General features: G+C 41.0%; 1 protein-coding gene across 1 annotated transcript in view; it reads left to right on the forward strand.

The window, feature by feature from the left end:
* stab1 (stabilin 1) overlaps positions 1-16,924 on the forward strand; it is a 134,425-nt gene that overhangs the window by 33,295 nt on the left and 84,206 nt on the right. The window contains exons 20-35 of the mRNA XM_034083428.1: positions 1,052-1,144; positions 1,246-1,332; positions 1,423-1,534; positions 2,604-2,790; positions 4,205-4,298; positions 4,584-4,742; positions 8,982-9,077; positions 10,945-11,040; positions 11,354-11,395; positions 11,689-11,822; positions 13,425-13,536; positions 14,234-14,311; positions 15,211-15,312; positions 15,393-15,503; positions 16,152-16,286; positions 16,684-16,812. Coding sequence (XP_033939319.1) covers positions 1,052-1,144; positions 1,246-1,332; positions 1,423-1,534; positions 2,604-2,790; positions 4,205-4,298; positions 4,584-4,742; positions 8,982-9,077; positions 10,945-11,040; positions 11,354-11,395; positions 11,689-11,822; positions 13,425-13,536; positions 14,234-14,311; positions 15,211-15,312; positions 15,393-15,503; positions 16,152-16,286; positions 16,684-16,812 — 1,767 coding nt within the window. The remainder of the gene's footprint in view (positions 1-1,051; positions 1,145-1,245; positions 1,333-1,422; positions 1,535-2,603; positions 2,791-4,204; positions 4,299-4,583; positions 4,743-8,981; positions 9,078-10,944; positions 11,041-11,353; positions 11,396-11,688; positions 11,823-13,424; positions 13,537-14,233; positions 14,312-15,210; positions 15,313-15,392; positions 15,504-16,151; positions 16,287-16,683; positions 16,813-16,924) is intronic.

Consider the following 16,924-nt stretch of genomic DNA (forward strand, 5'->3'; position numbering starts at 1 on the left):
TAGACAGAGAGCCATAGCAATAAAAAGTAAACACGCTTGTTTTCAGTATTGTAGGAGCAGACACAGTAGTTGTGGCTTAAAGCCCATCTGCTCCGCGCCGTCCGTTAGATGAGCCTGGTCAGATTAATAAGAGAAGGAGTTCAAAAGACCGGCATAAAAGTTATAACAATAATCTGATTTTAATGGTAAAAAGACACAATACGAAAATACAGAGTGCCCTGTAACAGAGCACTCCGGGCTCCCCGCTCCACTGCCGTGCGATACAGGTATCGGGACCAGCCAGTCAGAAACAGGGGGCATTTGGCATGAATAAACAACAGTATATATGGACATTTTGGGGCGGAGAGTCACTGCTTATCTTCCACCGGACTCCACTCCTTTAATTTCCCAGGGAAGGTTTCACACAAACTATTCTTTCTCAAACAATCAAACATTGTACACAGATATATTGGTATCAAACATTGTACACAGATATATTGGTGCTTGAGATTATATTGGCCCCAGAAAGAACCTTGAAAAGGACATGTGTGTGTGTTTGGTGAGAGGAAGTGTATGTGTGTGTGTATGTTGATATCTAGGTCAGGGAGTGTATTGTGCGTGTGTGTCAGGGTGTCTGGGTCATGGAGTGTAAGTAAGAAGGTTTATATATATAGGATTACTTTAAAACAGTCCCAAATAATACATGTTCACTTCAATACAGTTCAAGATAATACCTGTTTACTTTAATACAGTTTAGAACAATATCTGTTTGCTTTAATATGTAAGTATGGGAATGTAAACTGTTTTCTTACACCATATGTCATTCGGTGCTCTCATCATCCTGATGTGACAACTAACCACTGTATAACACTTTAAAAATGTTTTTTTGTTAGATTCAATCGCTTTTGTTCTGGTTGCCGGATCCATATTCCAGAAATCTTCTTCAAAATCCTGCCTTTGTTTCAGCTATTTTGCATAGATTTTTTATAAGAATTCTCTATCTGTTGAAACCTGGCTGGTAGAAGACAAGGGCGAGATCATAAAACCATCAAATCTGTGTGTCTGTCTCCAGGACTCTCATCAGACCGGCTGTACTTACATAGGGTCTCGCCTCAACACCCAACTCAGTTCAGGATGTGCCAAATTCTGCAACGCCACCAACACGGTCAGTTTTATTTCCAGCTTTTAATAGCTGATAGAGTCAATAGTTTAGAAGAAATGGTGGAGTTCTCCTTTATCTATGTCTATTGTGTGTGTGTTTTACAGGTAGCACAGTGTTGTAAAGGTTTTTATGGTCCGGACTGTAAACCCTGTATCGGAGGATTCGAGCACCCTTGCTATGACAAAGGAGCGGTGAGCATTAAACACACAAGCAAACTCTGACTCTCGAGCCACCTTTCTCTACTGATGATTTATCATTTTCTTATTTTTTACCACATGCAGTGCTTTGATGGTATCCAAGGCAACGGGTCGTGCAGCTGTCAGTCAGGCTTCAAGGGTGTCGCCTGCCACATCTGTGCAGATCCATCCAAGCACGGAGAGAAATGTGACGAAGGTAACAGCTCCTCCTCACTTTGAGAGAGTTCGTATGTTCATACACGCAGACTTCAACTGTAGTTTAGTCACTTCTTATCTGCGATATATATATATATATACATATATAGCCTATGTAATGCGAAATGAAGAACATTGAGTACAAATTGTCCCTGGGCAAGACACTTCACCCCAAATTGCTCCTGTGGGGATTGTCCACAGTGTTGAGTATCCCCTGCGAAATGAACCATTGTAGACCATAGTAGACCATGTTCTACCATGGTAGACCATGGTAGAACATGGTTCATTTAACCATGGTATAACCATGGTTGACCATGGTAGACCATGGTTGGGATATGGCACCACAGTCAACCATGGTAGAGCACTGATATAAACCATGGTCTACCATGGTCACAATACACCATGGTCTACCATGGTCTACCATGGACATAAACCATGGTCCACCAGTACCATGGACATAAACCATGGTCCACCAGACTGGAAATAATATAAATTAATACAAGCTTTTCAATAGTTTCAAGCATTTCATTTTAAAATATTTGTATAGATCATGTTAATTGCACTTCATTTCATCTACAGTAGTCACTCTATAGTTACACACACACTCATTAAATGCATTAAATGCTCATTAAACAGAAAATGTATAGACTATTTTATATACATTCATCAGGTGACGGTGCCTGTATGAGCCTCATTAGAATGATTGTCGACCATGGTTTCTGTAGACCATGGTTCCTTGGGACCATGGTTCAAATATTCAAATGGTTGACCATGGTTTCTGGAGATGACATTGTGACCATGGTAGGCTGACCATGGTTGACCATGGTAGACCATGGTTTCTTCCCCATGGTACTGTAACCATCATGGTATCTTGTGGTCAACCGTGGTATTACCATGGTTGGCAATGGAATACCATGGTGACCATGGTCAACCATGGTTACGTTTCGCAGGGGATGTAAGTCGCTTAGGATAAATGCGTCTAACAAGTAACATGTAATGTAATATAATGTGACATTATCCCGCTATTAAACTTAAATCATCACATGGTGTGTGTTTTTGCGTGTCCCTAGAGTGTCGCTGTGTCCACGGTGTGTGTGATAACCGTCCGGGCAGCGCTGGTGTTTGTCGGAGAGGATCCTGTCTAGAGGGATATTCGGGAGAACACTGTGACAGGACGGCCACGCCCTGCAACTCTGACGGCCAGCAGGAACACTGCCACATCCACGCATACTGCACACACACGGGACTGGAGAACAAGTAAGATACCATGTTCATTTTGGAAACATATTTTGATTTGTTGTTAAATTCTGAATGAAAAAGTGAGTATTAGTTTGAATCTCATTTAGGTACTTTATTTTTTATCCATAAACACATTTATTCTTAGTTTTCATCTGGTGTTTAAACCAACATTGAGATATCTAAACAGCTCCAGGATGGATTGCCATGACATTTTGTGGAGACATTCCAGCAATGCGAGAGGAATACTACAGATTGTCTCTAGTGCCACGAAGAGGTTCAGATTTTGTTCAACACTCAATGTCCTCTAGGAGGATGTTATTTAGCGCCAACGGAGGATAAAAGCTTAATACAATCCTTGAAGCGATATAGTGCATCTCAGCGCGATCCAGTGTTGTAGTCAAGTCCCCACTCCAAGTCTGAGTCACCCAAGAAGAGTCAGAGTCGAGTCCGAGTCATCATTACCTGTGCTCGAGTCCGAGTCCGACTCAGTCACAAGACTGAGTCGGGCTGCAATTATTGTATGAAAGGTGCTTTACAAATATTATTATTATTAAGTTTTGGTCAAGTTCCAAGACTGCCTTCAAAAAGCTTCTTCACAAATACAAATGGTCTACATTAAACACAATGACCCACTGTCAGTATTTCAGGTTGTCTTGCATGCAAGAAAAGAGAGAGAAAAGGGATGAACAAAGTAGTTTGAAAGAGAATTGTCCGGTTAATTTGATGTATTACAGTGTCTGCTTATTGTTAACCTTGGAGAACCGGCAATAAACGGATGTTTCCAACGGCACCCAAATGCCCCGTTCATCTTTTCTCTGTGATAATAGCCTGGACAGCTGGTTACCAGCTGACAACGAGCCACGTCAGAATGTGGTACATTGATGAGTACATCCGGACTTGAGATAAAACTTGTCAGAGTCCTAGTCCAATCGTCAATGTGCATGTTCAAGTCCGAGTCCATCACTGCGCGAGACCTAGTCAAGTCACGAGTCCCGCAAATCGGCACTCGAGTCCGTATCGAACCAACACTAATAATGTGATATTCTTATGCCTATTACTGAATTTAGAACAGCTTACGCGCCACACTTTTTTGAAATTGGAAAGAAACTAAATTAAACTCAACAATCACCGACTTTGGTTTGGTCAAAGTTCTTTATTCTCTGAGTTAGATGTAGAAATGTGTTGGCCCCACACACTGTTTTCACAGCTCTATCTCACTGTCATTTCTTTGGTGGCAGACTATTAAATTAGACAAAAGTTTAGAAGAAATCCCAGCACTGCAGCTCTTTCCTTTCCGATGTGTAATCAGAGAGCAACATTTACAGAAACAACAAACCTATGACCAGGTGAACAACCCCGTCCCTCTTCTGTTACTTGAACGGCTACCGAGTTTGTCCATCATAAATCTGTGTGTGTGTGTGTGTTGCACCAGGTGTTGGTGTCAGGATGGATATGATGGTGACGGTCACTCCTGTTCTCCCATCAACCCCTGCCTGCAGAGCAGCCGAGGAGGCTGCGACACCAACGTAAGACTTAAGGCCTGTGTGTGTGTCTGTTTTAACATCTCTTCTTCTACAACCCCCATATCCTAAATAACAAAGTTGGTATCAAATAATTAAAGATGTATCGCCATTTTTTATATCAATTTAATTGAGCTATTATTTCCACATTCCCTTCCCAAACTTGTACTTTGTGTACAATAAGTTGAGAGTTCACTGATGTACTCTGGTGAGTGGCCATGAAAGATTGGATTATATTTGAAAATGTATAATACAAACATTCCATCTGCCCATCTCCCTCCTGCTCAACAGGCAAGGTGTGAGTATGCGGGTCCAGGTAATGCGTCATGTGTGTGTGCTGAGGGTTGGACAGGTGACGGCAGAGTGTGTGTGGAGATCAACAACTGTCAGCTGAAGAGTCGAGGAGGCTGCAGCCCCAACACCGACTGCAACCACATCGGACCTGGACAGGTCAGTCGCTAACGGTTACAGATGGATAATGAAAGCGTCCGTTAATAGTTATTAATAATTATTACATGAAAGCCTCTTTTTTGTTGTTTTGTGTGTTTTTGTAGTCATTTTGCTTTTTTTTTGTCATTTAATTTTGTTGTCTCACCGTTTGGGCAGTTCTGTCCCCTCATCTTTCTAAAGTCAACAGATGCCTCAGTGTTTTCTGAAATATTAAGATTTTTGGTCTCACACCTCTACTTTATCAAATGTAACAATCCATATCATTCCCATCAAATCAATCATGTGTCACTACACTATCACCCAGACCAAGATCATTATTTTAGTCTCATTATCTCCCATTGTCTGTATGATGTATGAAGAAGTTGATAATTAGCTGTCTGACTGTAAGGCAAGGCAAGTTTATTTATATAGCACCTTTCAACACAAGACAATTCAAAGTTTTTTACAAAAATGAAAGACATTAAGAGCATTAAGAAACATATTATCAAATGATATCTAGAAACACTCATTTAAAAGCAATGATTTAAAATGACATTTAAAAACACTCATTTAAAAGCAAAGATAAAAAGCAAAGATAATAAAAGTTACAGTGCAGTTTAAGATATGAATATATCAATTAAAAACAGCGGCATAAAGAAAGTCTTCAGCCTGGATTTAAAAGTGGTAAGAGTTGCAGCGGACCTGCAGGTTTCTGGGAGTTTGTTCCAGATATTTGGAGCATAATAACTGAACGCTGCTTTACCATGTTTAGTTCTTACTCTGGGGACAGAAAGCTGACCAGTCCCTGAAGACCTGAGAGATCTGGATGGTTCATAATTTAGCAGGAGGTCACAAATGTAGTTTGGGCCTAAACCATTCAATGCTTTATAAACCAGCAGCAGTATTTTTGAAATAAATGATTTTACACACAGGAAGCCAGTGTAAAGACTTCAGAACAGGAGTGATGTGATCCACTTTCTTAGTGTTAGTGAGGACTCGAGCAGCAGCGTTCTGAATCAGCTGCAGCTTCCTAATGGATTTTTTAGTGAGACCTGTAAATACACCATTACAGTAGTCCAGTCTGCTGAAGATAAAATCATTTTTCCAAATCCTGCTGTGACATTAGTCTTTTAATCCTAGATGTATTCTTTAGGTGATAGTAGGCTGATTTAGTAATTGTTTTAATGTGACTGTTGAAACTCAGGTCATGTCTACACCTAGATTTCTGGCTTTATCTGTTGTTTTGAACATTGCAGACTGAAGCTCAGCGCTAACTTTTATACGTTCTGCCTAGGCTCCAAAAACCATTACCTCAGTTTTATCTTTGTTTAATTGGGAAAGTTCTGACACATCCAGTCATTTATTTGTTCAATGCACTTACTCAGTGTTTTAACTGGAGAATAGTCTCCTAGTGAAATAGTTATGTACATTTGGGTGTCATCCGCATAGCTATGGTAACTTATTTAGTTGTTTTTCATTATCTGAGCCAGTGGTAACACATAGATGTTAAAGAGAAGAGGCCCAAAGATGGAGCCTTGAGGAACCCCACATGTCATATTTGTCAACTCAGATTTGTATTTACCTATAGAAACAACGTTTTTCTGTCCTTTAAGTAGGATTCAAACCAATTTAGAACTCTTGCCGAAAGTCCCACCCAGTTTTCCAGTCGGTCTAGTAATATGCTGTGGTCAACAGTGTCAAACGCAGCACTGAGATCTAATAATACTAACACTGAAGTTCTGCCACTGTCTGTGTTTAAGTGGATGTCACTGAAGACCTTTACAAGAGCAGTCTCAGTGCTGTGGTTTGGACGAAAGCCTGACTGGAACACATTGTTGGTTAAAATCACCAACAATGACTAGACGGTCAAAGTCAATACACACTATAGACAGCAGTTCAGTAAAGTCATCAAAAAAGCTTGCACAGTATTTGGGTGGTCTATAGATATTTAGGAATAGAGCTCGAGAGGAGCATTTCAGCTGAAGGGCCACATATTCAAAAGAAGCAAAGTTCCCATAAATTGTCTTCCTGCATTGAAGGGAATCATTGAACAGAATAGCAACTCCACCACCTTTCTTATGCATTATTTCTGACTCATAAAACTGAAGTTGGGAGGTGTTGATTCGATAAGAACAGTTGCACTGTTATTTTGTTCAATCCAAGTTTCCGTTAAAAACATAAAATCGAGATTGTGCTCAGTGATAAAAAAAAAGTGCTCAAAGACGCTTTACAGATATAGTGAAGAACCTTCTGTGTCTCCTTCATGTGGTCGAACTCCAGGAGGGTGGGCAAGGGTGAAAGGGTGAACGGAGAGTAGTTAGAGCTGGGGGGTGAAGGAAGAGTATCCTCAAAGGTGATAGGGGGGGTGAAGGGCAGTGGAGACTCCTCCATTTGTGTCATAAGTCTCCCATAATCAACACATTCCTCAGGCGGGTGCAGTGATACTTCTTCAAGGTTTTCTGCGATGTGTTGTGTCTTTCTCTTGTTTTGATTCCTCTTGTTGCTTGTCCTTGGCAGAGGGAACAGATTGATGACCCAGGCAGTTGAATATGTTAGAGATAAACAATTTCACTCCTGACTTGTTCAGGCAAACTCCATCTGCCTTAAAAAGATGTCTGCGGTCCCAGAAAAAGTTAAAATGGTCAATAAAATGTACAGCATGGTCAGTACAGACAGTTGAAAGCCATGTTTGCCAGTACAAACAATCTGCTGAATCTCTCCACTCCTCTTCTGACTGGCGGTAGAGGGCCACTGATGAACACCTCCGCATCTATGTTGCAAATGTATTATCTTTTCAATTTACACACGGCATCTATTGCACGTCTGTCCGTCCTGGGAGAGGGATCCTTCCTCTGTTGCTCTCCCTGAGGTTTCTCCCATTTTCCCTTTAAACTGTGGGTTTTCTCCAGAAGTTATTCCTTGTACGATGTGAGGGTCTAAGGACAGAGGGTGTCGTATTGTCATACTGATATTCTGTACACACTGTGAAGACCACTGAGACAAATGTAACATTTGTGATATTGGGTTATATAAATAAACATTGATTGATGATGATTGATTGATTAGAGTTTCCAACAAACATTTAAAGTATTTTTTCAGCACTTCTGACTGTTGTTTCACAACATCATTTGTTCCAATGAGCAGTACCACATTATTCACAGTCGGATGTTCAGCCCCAATATACAGGATCTTCTCAGCCAAGTCAGAGACCATATCCTTGGGAAAACAGAGTACTTTGGTGTTGTTCTTACTACACAGATTTTTTACATCTCTTCCAGCAGAGTCACCCACAATCAGAGTTTCAGGCCCAGTCGTTAGCTTTCCCTCTAGCCTTTTACTTTTGGAGTAGCTATTGGTCCTTACCCTGCTGTGTGAAGAGGACGGGTTATCCAGGTCATCAGAAAGAGATCTCCGGTTCTGGGTCAGTGCATCGTATTGTATCTGTTCTGGATTGGCACACTCAGTGGTTTAGGAGGATTGTTTGTAGTTCTCCCTTTAGCAGCTGTCCACGGCTGTTTCCTAGTATGAAGAGGGGTTGAAAAGGCGCTCTTCCTGGGTGATAACAATGCAGGCCAGCCGGTCGCATCACAGATTTCAGAGGGCTGGGCTCTGCCTGTTATTCGTCCTCCCAAATCCCATGGAAATTATTTACTCTTAGGTTTTGCACCCAGAGAGTTCCAGGGAGGACTACCACTTGTAGACTTATTACCCAGTGCACAGCCCTCCTGTTCCTTGGAATCCTTGTAGCTGCTAATTAGCTGGGAGTTAGCATGCCTTTGTCCATTCTTTTGCAACACTGGTAAAGTGGTGTCATTCCAACCTAATCCATTCACTTCCACGTTAACTTCCAGCCGTTGCATTTTCATTTCCAACACGGCCATCTTCTGTAGAAGTTTGTGGAAGTCATCTGTAGAGAATGGAGGCATTTTGCTGATAACTAGCTTAAGCTAAATAGCATGCAGTACCAGGCTTTAGCTGTTGCTAGGCCACGCTACTATAAGACTGAGGTCGTCGTACATTTTTTGAAATATGGCTGAAACCCTCCATCTATTTACGAAGAATAACTGTACCAGTGATAAGTTAATGTCCAGGAGCCGCTGCTCGAAGTTTTCAGTAAAGAAAAATAGGAAAATCAGCATAAAAAAGTAAGCAGAGGCAAGAGCAAGCAGAGAAGCGTCTGCACTGTAAGAAAGCAGGAAGAACACTTTGCTGTCAGTACTTAAGAAGACTGTCAAGAACTGTCTATTTTTCTGTCTGCAGAGTGAGTGTGTTTGTAAAACTGGTTACATGGGGAACGGCATCGAGTGTGACCTCATTAACCCATGCCTCAAGAAAAACGGAGGCTGCCACGATTTGGTAAGGACACACACACACACACACACACACACACACACACACACACACACACACACACACACACACACACACACACACACACACACACACACACACACACACACACACACACACACACACACACACACACACACACACACACACACACACACACACACACACACACACACACACACACACACACACACACACACGCACGTTTGTGAGGCACGGGGAGGTATTTTGAGTGGGGGTGCTGAGGTGCTGGACTCCAGTGAACACTATTACGGGCACTATAGAGCACGCACTATAGAGCACGCACTATAGAGCACGCACAAAAGCGCGAGCACCAGGGGCGCTACATTGGAATGTTCTACTGCAACACTCCCCACACGCAAACACACAGTACACCCGCGACTGTTACAATGAAGGCTCGATAATCAGCTCACGGCATATAGGCAGGGGTAACGTGCTATTTTTTACGAGTGGGGGGCGGACCTCACCTCTTCTAGGGGGGTCCGGGGGATGCTCCCCCGGGAAGATTTTTTTAAAATATTGAAGTTAAAAGCATCAATCTGGTGCACTTTGAGAGCAACATTAAGAGATATATGGATACATCTCTCAAGATCCATATGAAACACAACTGTAATCAGATGTTCTTTTTCTTTATTGATATTTTACAAATCACTCCCCTTTTAAACTCTATTCTTGTTTTATTGCCATATACTGTAGTATTTCATAACTGTTTTTCCTTTATTCTCTTGTTTTTTTTATAACGATAATGATCATATGAAGGTGTGCCGCGGAAATAATCTTTTGAATAATTTGTGACCAAACCGTTTGAGACCCACTGAGACAACTTAGACTAAAGTTAACTATCTAAACAGCTCCTTATGTCCGCTAGTGCAGCTAGCTAACCAGATGCTAACAACACGGTCCCTGCTGGCACCGGTCTCTCTCTCTCTCTCTCTCTCTCTCTCTCTCTCTCTCTCTCTCTCTCTCTCTCTCTCTCTCTCTCTCTCTCTCTCTCTCTCTAAATGCGCTATTTCCACACACACACAGAGCCGAGCTTGAATGACACAAGCACACTTTTATTTCTATGCAACTCTCTGATTGGTCTGGTGTCTTGCCTCTGTTGCATTCACTGAACACGGGAAATTACAGTCCTGCCGTCCTCTCTATTGTCATGATGAGGTTCACGTAAAGCACGGTTAATGTACTATATTATTGAGGTAGAATTGTCTGGGGCTACAGAAAAAACATTCGGGGCAGGCCAGACGACGCCACTACAAAGATGTAAAATATTATTTTACCAACAATGTGGAATTTATTGGCTACATATTACACAGATCATGCACAGCGGGAGCAGCAATAACCGTCAAAATAATAATTCCGACATGGGAGCTCCTCACTGCCTGCCTGCCGCTAGGGGGTGCTGCAGCGCCCTCAGCACCCCACTTCCCGCGCCCATGCGTTTGTGTCATATCGTGTCAGCAGTGAAAATATTATTGCATTTATTCACCTAGAAATATAAGGGTTGGTCTTTGAATGTGGGTCATGCTAATTGTTTAAACAGGTATGTGCCACAACAACATATGGAATCCCATAAACATGTTAAATCAATATCCCAAATGAGCTGTTCACAAAAATATTATTAAATACATACATATTAGCACTGTAAAAATATTTGTTTTCTCTTCTACTAGACTTCCTCTCGATAACTGGTTAATCTTATTTTTTCACACATAAACCGCCACCTCAGCCTAGGTACATCATCCATATTTATATCTTGCTAAACATCATACATGCCACATATTAATTTGTGTTCATTGTGTTATTGCTGTGTCCTCTTTCATTCCCATGCTCCATTTCTGCTGCACACTGCCAGGCAAAGTGTGAGCTCTCTACGGGGGGAACACACACCTGTACCTGTCCTGACGGATACGCTGGAGATGGAACCCTCTGCTACGGGACGTTACCGGACGTGAGTATTCACACTTGTATGATTATGTCCCTTTCTCTTTTCCATACACACATACTCATACACTTTTTAAAATCACATTTCCTTTTATTTACATTTCATTATTGTCTATTAGTTTGCAATCACTATTCAATTAACATTATAGTTTGTGTATTTATTTTTCTCTCTCTATAAAATTGTATTTTATTTTATTTCACCCCCTCTGTCACCCGCTTTCAAAACTCTCACGATACTAAAGTCACTGTTTGCCCAAATAATACTAAAAAAGGGGAATATTGAAGCTGCTACCAAAATAACTCTGTTTTTGTGTTTGTAGGAGCTGGAAATGAACCCATTGCTGATGCATTTCAAACAACTGGTGTGTGTGAGCTCTTTAGTTCCTCACTTGTTCAAGTTTCTGTTTTAGAAATAACTACATTTAACATGCTTGGTGATTATACTAGTTCACACTTATAAAGTAATGCAGTGTTGTCTCAATTTACATGTAGAAACAACCTGCTGACTTGGTAAAGAAATGAGCCAAAACCATAAAACCTAGGATGTACGCTCTTTCTGTCAACGTAGATGTAGCTGAAAAGATAAAATCCGAAGATAACACAATTTGTATTTGTGTGTGTGTGTGTGTGTGTGTGTGTGTGTGTGTGTTTTTAGAGGCACAAGGACCTCACTGAGGACCTGAGTGGGAACCTCACACTGTTGATTCCGGTCAGAGGAGCTATGGTTAACATGACTACAGCTCAGACAGATTTCTGGACCAGTCGACACCACCTGCCTCTCTTCATACGGTCAGTCGCTTTACACACTGATCACATACTTGTAGCAGATACCCCTTTCCCACCGAAGCGGTTCCAGGGCCAGTTCGGAAAACCGAAAACGTCAGGATTAATAAACCTGAGAAAAAATAGTTCATGCGAGTACAGGCAAGAGAATAAAGCTGTAACAAGCAGTAGCGCTGAGCAAAGTGACTAGAAGGCGGCCACGCACTTAAAAACACAAATACTGTATATAAAGTCAGGCAATAAGAACCGCAGTGACGAGTCCTAAAACATTAACATTGTTACTACTTCCGGTTCCTTCGACAAAAAGCAATGCATTTTCTCCATAGGATTTTGGAAAATAGCTCGAAATAAGGTCTGTGGTTGACACACATTTAAGAGACAGATCACGTTTTGTTCTACGACATTAAATGCATCAGCAGTGACCCCGCTGGGGATTTTTTAAGAGTTTACGTGTCTGAAAAACGATGGTTGTTACCGAGTGGCTGAATAGGACTACAGAAGTTGTCGAGGCCGTTGTACGTCATTACACCAAAAACGTAAACACTCCCGCTAAGTTTGTTTGCCCCTGTTCTGCTTGAAAGCAAGTACCTGCGCTCTTGCAAACTGTTAAAACAAACGCTTCAACTTGTACAATTTTGAATCTGAGTTTTGAATATGGATCTTAAGTCGGCGTGACGTTGAAGCAGCGACCCTGCTGTAGTTCGTTTAGCATAACGTTAGCATTTTGCTTCTGGCGACTAGATTTGTGATTAGAAATTATAAAAGTAGGGTAGACATGTGGAGATTATCCAGCTGAACAAAACGTAATCCATCTCTTAAATGTGTATCAACCACAGACCTTATTTCAAGCTATTTTCCAAAATCCTATGGAGAAATTGCATTGGTTTTTGACGAAGGAACCGGAAGGAGTTTACATCCGGGTTTTAGGACGCGTCACTGTGGTTCTCTATACTCACCAGGCATAGTGTGATGCTGCTTCATTTGACCTTACTTTAAATGACCACCCGTTCACTATTATTGGCATTCAAGAGCAGCACGCTGCTTCAGTTGCATACGTTTTCCTGTCGTTATTATAGCAGCTATCGGGTGGAATCAATGCATGGCCTAAAATCACTATAAATGATATAAATTCTATATAAATAAACATTGATTGATTGATTGATTGATTGATTGATTGATTGATTGATAAATGTTTTTTGATTATATGTAACCATGTCAGTGTCAACCACATTAGGTTTACTTTACCTGTTCCGTGTCTTGAGTGTGTGAAGGGTTAATGTTGCATGCCCTTTGATAAAATAGAAATCGGGAAATTTGCTGAATTCTTGCCATACAGTAAAGGTGTGATGTCCAGTAAAAAGACTCTGTGCTCGATGGTAGATTGTTGTGGGGCTGTACATATTTCTCGAACTCCAATCTGACCTAGCAATGTAACGGCTGTATAGAACAGACACAATCAGCCTGTAGATTGGTTCCCTAAATGCCTCACTTTAAAATGCAATTATGTATCTTCCTTCACAATAAAAGCCCTAGACATTAACATTGCATCATTGCTTACTAGAGCATTTTGCTAAGAGTCACCTCAACAATCTTTTTTCTCTCTTGCAGGAGCCACATCCTACTTGGGATTTACTCTCTAGAGGATCTGGAAAAAAGGGTTGGCAGCAGGCTTCCCACCATGAATCCCCCCACCTACTGGGAGATCAGCAACAGCACCGGGGTAAGAATGTGTTTCTGCACAATCTGAATACAAGCCCCCCAGAATGGTCCCTAGAATGAGGCAAAAGAATGCACCATAATAAACAGAAAGAGACAAAGGGAGACTGGTTGAAGGGATGTAGGATGGGAGGGATGAAGGGAGTGATGGATGAGGGATGTAGGGAGGTAGGGATGAATGAATGAATATGGGACAAGGGGAGGGTGGGTCATGAGATCTGAGACAAACGAGGCCGGATGTATTGACCAGCATAAGTAACTTAGCAATGATTAGAGGTTTGGTTGAGGTGTGGCCATGCTCCTGAACCTAAGTTAAGAAATTAACTTCATCAATAATATAAACAGACATCCAAATAAGGCTGTTTTACATGTAATGTAAAATAAACAGAATGAAACACAGTTATCCTCAGGTGAATTGCAGGCTTAATACATATTTTACATTCTTGGTACTTCATTATTTATCATGTTATATCTGACCTGAGATGATCTCATATAAATGCCTCTTCATAGCTCCGCTTCAATCACAGAGACTCGAGTGTACATGTAGTCATGAAAACTGCCTCAGCAGATCAGACATTAATAACACGCAATTTGAACCTTTCTGGTACTGTGTGACACATGTTAAGACTAGTTGAGAGTTAAATAGAAACACACCTGTTTACACAATATTTGTATTCAACTGTTGCTGTTTTGTCTTCCAGGTGATTCGCATTGGAAATGCCTCCATCCGCACGCCCAACTTGCCTGCAATCAATGGCTACATCCACATCATAGACCATGTGAGAGTCTGGAGAGCTAGCAAGCAGAGTAGTGCCAAATACCAGAACACTTCCATTCGGAGAAACGTGCAGCAGTTTAAAAAAGATGCAAATAAAAAAAACGATAAACGAAACGCTGCAAATACATAACTCTGCAAGAAGCTTAAAACACAACCAAAACCGGGGCACAACTTATCATTGTGTAGTACATACCGATTGCATAATGTAGCTATGGAATAACGACACCATTGCCTTTCGAATTTGTTCCCTAAAAGTTTCACTTTCAATATGCAATTACAGTATGTGCCATCAGCTACGGTCTCCTGGGGAGATGAAGGCTTTATCTACAGCTCAAAGCTGCTAAAAAAAATGCAGCGTGTCCTGTGTCCAATTAAAGTAGCAAGCGCTTGCACCAAAAGTCGCAATAGTCCCAAGATCACCTCATATGCTACATTGCGTATATGCGACTTTAATACGCACAATTTGCTGTGGTTGTGTTGGTGGCACCGATAGAGGCACTGCCTGCACACATGGCAAGATGAGAGGATAGGGACCCCGTGTTTGGTGACAGAAGAGCTTTGGACTGTGATACCAGCATTGAGAATAAATAACAATAACATATATTTTAATATACTGCTTGCATTTCCCCTGATGGTTGCGATGGTGTCTTAGTAGGCTCTCATGAAAAAAGAGGGTGATCGGGTTGTCTTTGGCACAGTAGCGCCAACAGTAACTCTTAGAAACTCCAGGGGGAAACGTCTTTTATTGCCAGTCTAACAGGACGAAGGATGAGTAAGTCAGAAATAAATAGTTAAAGACGATCTTTTGAGGGTATAATATCAGTGCTTTCATTTCTTTCAAAAATATCCAATGAACTAAAACATTATTTTTGATTTATTTGAATGTTTGTTTGTGTTCAGATTCTGGCTCCCAGTCTCTCAGACATTCCCCCCGAGCCGCCCACCCTGATGGAATTCCTGAACTCCTCCTCAAACTTCACTCTATTCAGGCAGTACGCTCTGGTAAGGAATTGTAAAATGTAACCTTATTTTTTTGTTTTTTAGTCTGTTTTAATATTTATGTTGTGTGTGTTTTCTCACAGATGTACAATCTGTCACAAAAGCTGCATAGTTGTTGCCAGCACTTCACCCTCCTGCTGCCCACAGACGATGCCATCAGGCAGCACCTCAGCGCGACTAGCTCCTCGCTCATGGTAGGTCCAGATATTACAAACCTCCATTATGGTCAAAATAACACAAAAATGAGCTACAGCATAAATATCCTAACATCTACACTTGGCCTGAGCTCCTCTTGAGGAAAACTTTGAAACCAAAAGGGAGAAATATATATATTTGATGTATTGATAGTGAACACTACAGTATCTCCTCATCTGAATACATACTGTCAACGGGTTCAACTTGATTTCTGCGTTGTAGATTAGCTAGCTGCTAGCTGCAGCCAGGTTACCAGAGATACAGTATACAGTATGAACACATAGATTAATCCTCTTTCTCATATGAAAATCTAAAAACAAAAAATGTGTTATGACCGTATATTTCGCACAGTTTGTTTGGAAACAAATGCAGTGTTTCTTGTGTCGTTTATAGCTCTGTGATGACAAACATCGGTCCAACATTGGCACTATAATACCACTTGTAAAAGCTAATATTTACAATAAGATAAGATAACACTTTGTTAATCCCTGTTAGGAAGTTTAGGTGTCAGAGCAGCTGCAGCAATAAGTTCACACAAGGATAATAAGAATTATTATTAATGTAAAAATGTAAGCAGCAGATAGGTGGGATTCTTCTTTAACTCGTCTTTTCTGTCTGTCTTTTTGTGTATCTCTGTATTTGTCCAGGAATCTGATGTGTTTCAGTACCATGTGGTTATCGATGTCCTGCTCTTCCCTCACCATCGGTCTGACGGTATATTAAAAAGTACCATGCTGGGAAACGAATACCAGGTCCAGTTCCACTTGGACAAGAACAACCAGGTAACAAAAGCTGGACCAGAAGAAGCATTACAGTCATGGGATCAACCTTCCAGAAGATTTCTCACACCAGAGTGTCAAGAACTAACAGTGTTAAGAACACAGTGCTGCTTTTACATTCAGATTTGAGCTTGATTCACATCCAAGCAGCTTAGAAATGCTGTTAATTTCTATGAAAATCCAACCATCCATCATATTCAAATGTTTTTTCTGCAAATGAATTTCTGCAAGACTGATAGATACATGGACAGAAGGTAATCAATCTAAAAACTGATTTCATGATACAATTATAATTACAAGTATTTATTATTCATAGTTTATTTGCTTATTAATGCAAACATACATTTATGTTCTTGTACATCTTTAGTCAACTATCCGACATTTGTTTCTTGTCTTCCAGACAGTTGTGAACGATGTTCCTCTTGATGGAACGTTCACCGAGACGCAGTTCGGCCTCATCCTAGTCCTCCCTCAGGTCCTCAAAGTCCGTCGCAACAGATGCAGCAAGCAGGTCTACATTCAGGTCGAAGTAAGCCAGAGGGAGTGAAGGATGAATGGAAAGATGGATGAATGAATAAATGAATATAAAAGAGTATGGAATGATAGACAGAATGATGGATTTAGGATGGATTAATAAACGG

This window comes from Pseudochaenichthys georgianus, chromosome 5 (genome assembly GCF_902827115.2).
Source record: "Pseudochaenichthys georgianus chromosome 5, fPseGeo1.2, whole genome shotgun sequence".
In the NCBI taxonomy this organism is placed as follows: domain Eukaryota; kingdom Metazoa; phylum Chordata; class Actinopteri; order Perciformes; family Channichthyidae; genus Pseudochaenichthys; species Pseudochaenichthys georgianus.